Source organism: Octopus bimaculoides, chromosome 7 (assembly GCF_001194135.2).
Source record: "Octopus bimaculoides isolate UCB-OBI-ISO-001 chromosome 7, ASM119413v2, whole genome shotgun sequence".
Taxonomy (NCBI): domain Eukaryota; kingdom Metazoa; phylum Mollusca; class Cephalopoda; order Octopoda; family Octopodidae; genus Octopus; species Octopus bimaculoides.
In genome coordinates this window covers 61939973-61948457 of record NC_068987.1, presented here as the reverse complement: position 1 = coordinate 61948457, position 8485 = coordinate 61939973, and the positions used below count along the sequence as shown (strand labels likewise).

General features: G+C 32.7%; 1 protein-coding gene across 2 annotated transcripts in view; it reads right to left on the bottom strand.

The window, feature by feature from the left end:
• Positions 1–8485, bottom strand: part of LOC106884520 (phospholipid-transporting ATPase ABCA7) — a 289592-nt gene that overhangs the window by 121772 nt on the left and 159335 nt on the right. For both annotated transcript variants that reach the window (XM_052969717.1, XM_052969718.1), the window contains exons 18-21: positions 5747–5951; positions 4514–4639; positions 2866–3043; positions 1018–1149 (exon numbers count right to left, since the gene is read on the bottom strand). In XM_052969717.1, coding sequence (XP_052825677.1) covers positions 1018–1149; positions 2866–3043; positions 4514–4639; positions 5747–5951 — 641 coding nt within the window. The remainder of the gene's footprint in view (positions 1–1017; positions 1150–2865; positions 3044–4513; positions 4640–5746; positions 5952–8485) is intronic.

Below are 8485 nucleotides of genomic sequence, written 5' to 3'. Positions count from 1 at the left end.
TATATATATATATATATATATGTGTGTGTGTATATATAATAATAATAATAATATTAGGGATAAAATCCAAAATTACAAGTAAAAACTCAATTAAAATTTTAAATTAAGTTTCAGAGAGTAAAATATATATGAATATATAGTTTTGTATATATAAATATAATATAAATATTTTATATATATAAAATATATATAAATATATAGTTTTATATAAATATATAGTTTTATATATATATAGTTTTATATATATATATATATATGTGTGTGTGTGTGTGTGTACACACACACACAAGTGTATATCTGTTTATGTTGATGACTGTGTGTGTTTGTCTAATTGTCTTGACATCACGAGATAGTTATAAATGTGTCCTTCATTTCCAATCTTATGTGAAAACATGTTCAGCCATGAGGGAAAATTATCTTGCTTGGAAACAAATAGAGGGTGTTGCAGGAAGGAAATGCAGCCTTAGAAAGTCTGCCTCAATGAATTTTGACTGAACCAGGCAAGCATGGAAAAGTGGATGTTATAATGATGATGAGGGTGAAGAGAGCAGTGGGGTGGTGATAATGAAAATGACGATGATGATGATGAATTATTTTAGCTGACAAGAGAGATAAAGGTAATGAAATTCATGATTTTCATATCTTTCCCATGGATATTTGCGATATAAGTGAAATGAAATATTAACAATTAGACTATCCTAAAGAGGTTGTGGTCTCAACACATCATATACTTACTGCTGTTGTATTGACAAAATTGTTGAGTATTAGACTTTTTACACACTCACTATTGTAAACAGTAGAAGTATCTTTTAATTAAAAAGTATTTTTTAAGTTAATAAATGCTTTTTTTGTAACCGTAGCTCAGTTTACCAATTTTACCACTACTATTTCCAAAGTGAACTTAATGAGAATGATCTTGATGCATAAAATTTAGGTATTAAAAATAAAATGTTACTTTATTGAGATACATTTTGCTTGTAACTGAATTAAGATATAGCAAAACAAAACAATACTTACAAATCAAATAAAACATTAAACTGAGGACAGACTGAGAGATTTTTTCGGATGTCATCAATATCACATCTGACATCTTTGCCATAAATAATTGCAGTTCCATCAGTTGGAGGAAATAGACCAGTTAAAATTGATCTGAGATAAAATGAAAATTGATATAAAAAAAAATATACAATGAAAATTATAAACACAATCAATTTCAAAAATAATTGTTGTGGAATTCTCCCAACAACTATTCTTCATTTAGTAGCACTTCCTCAGATAAAACTGCCCTATTTGCCAGATATTTTGCTTCCAATTCAACACCCAAAATAAATATATAAATAAGCACAAGAAAACCTGTTTCAGGCTCACATTTTTCACACCACATGACTCATTACAGCTTGCACACTGTCCATAGCTGCCAGTGTGAAAAATTCTCTGATCACACAAACCCAACAGAGTGACTAGTCTTAAGAGTTCCTTTGAATATTTTCAAATAGTGACCCCTTAATCATTCAATTTTTATCTCTATGTGGGAGATAAAAGTCTTGACTTATATAAACAGTATACTTAATATAAGTGGAGGTGCAATGGCCCAGTGGTTAGGGCAGCGGACTCGTGGTCATAGGATCGCGGTTTTGATTCCCAAACCGGGCGTTGTGAGTGTTTATTGAGCGAAAACACCTAAAGCTCCACACGGCTCCAGCAGGGGATGGTGGCGAACCCTGCTGTACTCTTTCACCACAACTTTCTCTCACTCTTACTTCCTGTTTCTGTTGTGCCTGTAATTCAAAAGGGTCAGCCTTGTCACGCTGAATAACCCCGAGAACTACGTTAAGGGTACATGTGTCTGTGGACTGCTCAACCACTTGCACGTTAATTTCATGAGCAGGCTGTTCCGTTGATCGGATCAACTGGAACCCTCAATGTCATAAGCGACGGAGTGCCAACAACTTAATATAAATTTCTCATCTTAAAAATATAGAAATGAATCAGAAGAATGTTCACTTTAAGTTTTATGGTATTTTAGTGCTGGGTACTAATACATGAGACATTATCTGTTATGAATTATTCATTGGTAGTATTAGCCTATTCTTTTATAGTTGTTAGTCTTTTTATCTTTATAAAGGTCACTTTTTCTCTGAGTGTGGAGATTGGTCAATAGCAGTGATTTTCTTTTAACTCTTCTCTATTTTGATAATCAAGGCTACATTAGTTTGTTATTACATCAATAATATTTAAATAACAGATCATCTTATATTCATTAACCCTTTTGGAACTATATTTCTTTTGAAATACAAATTTATTTTAATTAATTAAAAAATTTATGATGGTTTTATTAAAATAACTTTGTCATTATTGAACTGCTGTTTGGAATGTAAATTAATATATTTGACGGAAAGTTCTAATTCAAAGCACTTTAATACAGGAAGTTTATATTATAGGACCAAAGACAGTCTCAAGTGGGAGGGTATCCAAAGGGTTAAGTAGTCAAATAAAAAAAAAAAAACAGTAGCTTTGTGGATAAGACGTTTACTTTCCAACCACAGTGTTGCAGGCTCAATCCCACTATGAGATACCCTCAGCAAGTGTCTTTTACTACAGCCACAGGCCAACTAAAACCTTGCAAGTGGATTTGATAAACAGAAACATAAAGAAGCCTGTTGCATGTCTGTGTGTGTGTGTGCACATGCATGTGTGTCTGTGATTGTCCTCTTGGCCCCACCCCACCACTCTTTGACAACCAGCGTTGGTGTTTACATCCCCAGCAACCTAGCAGCTTGGCAAAAGGGACTGATAGAATAAGCACCAAGTGAAAGATAAAAGAAACATATATTTATGTAAGCACACTGTAATATAATTACTTACACAGTTGTGGTTTTACCAGCTCCATTGTGGCCAAGAAAAGATGTAATTTGACCCTCATAAAACTTGAGACTTAGACCATCAACAGCTGGCTGCTGTCCTTTTTTGTAAACTTTCTTTAAATCCTTTAATTCTACACCAACTTTGAAGGTGTTAGGAACTTTTTCAATTTTTTCTGAAACTGAATTATTGAAAGAAAAAGAAGACAATAATACAAAGAAAAAAAATCAAGAAATAAATGAACAATTTATGTGTTGGTAAATCACAACATCAAGTAAGAATTACATTCTTGAAACAATTTGCAATTTTGTCTCTTGAAATAATTTCAGTTTTTAGGATGATTCTATAACTGTGGCCTGCTAAGATGTAAACTATCACTTATAACTTCTATTGAGTAAAGGAATAAACAATATTCGAAACTCATCTTCATCATTATCATTCATCGTCTGTCTGCCAAGCTGGTATAGGATGGACAGTTTGACAGGCACTGGCAAACCAGAGGACTGTGCCAACTCCACTGTCTGTTTTGGCATAGTATTCATGGTTGGCAGCCATTCTTAATGCCAATGGTTTTATTGAGTGGACTGGGTGCTTTTCATGAGGCACCAGCACCAGTTAGGTCTGATTTGACATGGTTCTTATGGCTGGATGTCCTTCCAATGCCAACCACATGGACTGGGTGCTTTTTATGTGGCACCAGAATCAGCTAGATCTGCTTTGGTATGGTTTTTGTGGTTGGATGCTCTTCCAAACGTCAATCACTTTACAAAGTAGACTGGGTGGGACAATAAAAGTATATAGGAAGTTAAATTAATCTGGCATTTGGGATCTTTCCATTTACCTTCAACTTTTCATATTAACTTACAGAATGGTTTCAAATTTTGGCACAAGGCCAACAATTTTAAAGGAGAAGGCTAATCTATTCTATTGACCTCAAAGTCCATCGATACTTATTTCATCAAGGTAAAGTTGACCTTGGTGGAATTTGAACCAAAGACATAAAGAGCCAGAAGAAATGCTGCTCAACATAAAATCAAACTTACTAATGATTCTGCCAACTAGCTGTCTTAAATTAACTTATAAAATAAAAGATGAAATGTATTTCAAAATTGATATATTAGAAATAAAAAAACATAGCAGAAAGATAACAACTATTTGGTTACCATATCAAAGGACTTCTAAATGGCAAAGATATAACCATTATAAGAAGGATATTTCAAAATAATGTTTTACTAATTGATAGTTCATGAAAGACATTTTAAAATGTATCATATCATATAAATATCATGATATCATAAAAATGAAAATTCAAAAGCCATTTAAATGAACACAGAATGACTATTCACACACCAACAGGATGTAGTGTGAGATTAAAAGCTTGGCTACATTAAACATGTTAACACAAACTTAAACAAAGCTTCAATAGTCAGGTGAGATAGAAAATGACAGAGCCAAAACATTAATCGTTATTATGATGTAACTTGTGCTTTATACAAATTTACAGCTAGATGAGCAGTATCATTGAATGTTGTCTGAGTTTTGGTTATTTCTTAATGCTTGTAACAGTAATAAAATTATGTACATAGAATGTATAATGATATTTTCTATGATGTGTTATTATTCAAAACCATAAGAAAATTTAACAACAAACCTTCTTGAGAAAGTTCTACATTTGGGGTTTTACGCATTGAAACATTTTGAGTATATTTATACGAATATCCAAGCCAGTAAGATTTCTGGAAAGGGAAGTACCATTTCCGAGGAATACCATATGTTCCTTGAGAGAGAAGACAAAAAAAAAAAAAGAATGAATGAAATCAACAATTCAAAGAAATAAAAATCAGGCATGTAATTAGAGAGAATTCTTCAAAATTATAAATTTTTTAACTTTTAAATTTTGGTAGTGAATAATTTCATAGAATTATCAAAGATAATGAAATTGTTGTTCTATATTTAAGAGATGAGGAATTATGTACATTATTTACATTTGACGGATATTTGTCCTCATCTTGTTTGTTAACACGTTTCATTGGGGAAATAATAATAATAATAATAATAATAATAATAATAATAATAATAATAATAATAACAACAACAACATCGAAAAAATACCTTAGGAATGAGAACCCAGGTTTGAAATTTCCCCAAGACACCTCATGAAAGCTGGAGGGTATATCAGCCGAAATGTGTTAACAACAAAGATGAGGAGAAATATCCATAAAATGTAAATAATGTAAATAAATGAAATTGTTGTTGTAATGTACAAATGGCACCTCCTCCTCCTCATTTTAAAATCTACTCTTACTGTGTTTGCAAGGTTCACATGAGAATATGTTGGGAAGAGTTTTCTATAGCCTTATGCCCTTCCAGTTGTAAACCCTCACTTGTTTCCAAGCAATGTAATTATTTCCCAGACTATCAAACAACAAACAACATAGAAATGTTTTAGACAGAGAAGTCGAAACAGATGACATTGTATGAAAGAGCCTTTTGTTTACAATGGTCATGTAACATGTTGAGAATCCCAAATATGCTTTTTGCAGTGGATTGTAAACAAAGGACAACATCAGTGAAGCTATTGTTTACAACCAGTGAGCAAACACATGTGAAAATGAGGGAAATATGAACTCACATACAGACACACATACATGTAAATCATATAAATACATATGCACACACACACACACATATACAACAGGCTTCTTTCAGGTTTTGTCTATCAAATCCATTCACAAGGTTTTTATTGGCCTGGGCTATCGTAGAAGCCCAAGGTGCCATACAGTGAAACTGAACATGAAACTACATGATTGGGAAGCAAACTTCTTAGCCATATAGTCATGTCTGCAAAAATAATATTTCAGAATATATTAGAACTATGTATTACCTGGATACACAGCTTCAATGTACCAACTGAGAAGTAAGTATATCGAAGCATCTAGAAGCATCATGAACATACACTGAAGCATGCTAAATTTATCATCTGGCATAGAACTACTATTGATATTTGACCATTGTAATCCGACTGCTTGTTCTTCAAACCGAGCAATATAGTGACAACCAAATCCAAAGGCAACATTGGAAGAGAGACACTGCAATATAGAATCCAGCATTTTATTTAAATAAGCAGTATTATAATTTTTTTCATACAATCTACTTCTATACATGGGTTTTTATTCAAAGTATCTTTCATTTAATATGATGAATATAATAAAAGTATTATGTTTGAATGTTAATTGACCAAAATATATAATATGAATTATAGCATAGACAGGATCCTAGTTCCATAGCTTCAAATATACCGTATTTCAGTTTGGTTTTTGTTAATGTTTCTCATGGTTTAAAGAGTCAGGTGTAAGATAGGACACTTGTCTATATTAGATAACATTTCTAGAGGATCTGGTGTCTGTTTCAAACAATTAAGTGAACTGAGATGGTACAGAATTAAATGTACTGCTCAAATACCTGACAAAACATTTGCAGAGAGTTTAAAGTAAAACAACAATAAACTGTTTATGAAATACTGTACTCAGTCAACTAGTCCTTCTCCCCATCAGTTTGATCTGTGGCCACTCTGCACACTTAAACTGGCAGTGATTACAGTTTGATGTCTCATGGAGAGCAATGACAAGTCCCTAAACCCCTTGGGAGTCATTGGGGCATTGCAGCCATACAGTGTATCTTAGTCAAGAAAGCCTGGCAGAGCCCATCTCTCTTCAGGCTAAACTCATTTCTACAACTGAATGGACTGGAGCAACGTGAAATGAATGTAATCTATAACTTTTATAGATGTAAAGAACATAGAAATAAAAAGCAATAAACATATATTTGCATAATTAAATTACTTAATCTAGTAAAAGGTATTATAGCAATTCAAATTAGACCAAACATTTTTAGTAATTATTATGGTCTTAAATAAGAAAATAAAAATAACATTATTTGGAAATATCATTTTCCAAGTTGACAAAAAATATTTCTTAACTGAAATGACTAAATATTCATAAAGAAAATTTCAGGTTTTCTCACTAACTTATTTACTATTGTAGGTCATTGGCTTTTGACATCAATCTAAGAATCAAGGAGAACTAAATATGATTGCAGTGAAAATATATCTGATCTGCTACAGGTTATGGGAAGTGGTTGGAAAATTCCAATTATCAACTGCTTATTAATTAATTAAATTAGTTTTTTCATGTAATAAAACATTGGCTAATATTCTAAGCTGTTGTGAAATTGTTGGTGAGTCTTAATGAAGTGTTGGTGCTACCTAAAAACACAAGCAGATGTTTGTAACAAATATCAATGTCAGTGGAGTAAAACCTAGCTTTATTATTAATATGTGTGTGTACAAAACTAGTGTCTCTCTTAAAGCTGAATCTTTATAATGAACAGAACAATTAATATACATTGTCATGAATAATTTTTAGTTATGTAATTAAAGTTAAATCCTGAGCTAATTAATCATATAAAATTATTTTCTATACAGAAGCAGCAACAATGGTTTCTGATCTAGGCACAAAACCAGCAACTCTAGACAGAGAGGGTCTTAGTCAATACCAGTACTTTTACTGGTACTTTATTTTATCAAACCCAAAAAGGATAAAAAGTGAAGCTGACCTCGGGAGAATTTGAGCTCAGAATGTAATGAGTCAGAACAAATACTGCAAAGCATTTTCTTCCAATGCTTTAATGATTTTGCCAATAATAATAACCTTTTCTACTATAGGCACAAGGCCTGAAATTTTGCGGGAGGGAGTAAGTCGATTACATCAACCCCAGTACTCAACTGGTACTTAATTTATCAACCCCAAAAGGATGAAAGGTAAAGCCGACCTCAGTGAAATTTGAACTCAGAATATAAAGTTGTAAGAAATGTCACTAAGTATTTTGCCCATCATGGTGATGGTTCTGCCAGCTTGCCACCCCAACAATAATAATAATAATCATAATAATAATGGTTTCAAATTTTGGTACAAGGCCACTAAGTTGGAGAGAAGGAGTAAGTCAATTACATAGACTCCTGTGTTCAACTGGTACTTATGCTATTGACCCCAAAAGGATGAAAGGCAAAGCTGACCTCAGAGGAATTTGAATTCAGAACATAAAGATGGATGAAATGCCACTAAGCATTTTTATCAGCATGCTAACAATTCTACCAGCTCACTAATCCTTTCTACTGAAGGCACAGGGCCTGAAATTAGTGGGGAGAAGATCAGTCAATTACATTGTCTCCAGTATTTCACTAGTACTTAATTTATCGACCTCAAAAGGAAGAAAAGCAAAGTCGACCTCGGCAGAATTTGAACTCAGAACATAAAGACAGATGAAATGCCTGGTGTGCTAACGATTCTACCAGTTCACTGCTTTAAATAATCATAATAATAATGGTTTCAAATTTTGGGAAAAGGCCAGGAATTTCTGGGGAGAGTCAATTACATCGACTCCAGTGTTCAAATGGTACTTAATTTATTGACCCCCAAAAGGATGAAAAGCAAAGTCGACCTTGGTGGAATTTGAACTCAAAATGTAAAGACAGATGAAATGCTGCTAAGCATTTTGCCTGGCATGCTAACAATTCTGCCAACTCACTGCCTTAAATAATCTTAATAATAATAATAATTTTTTA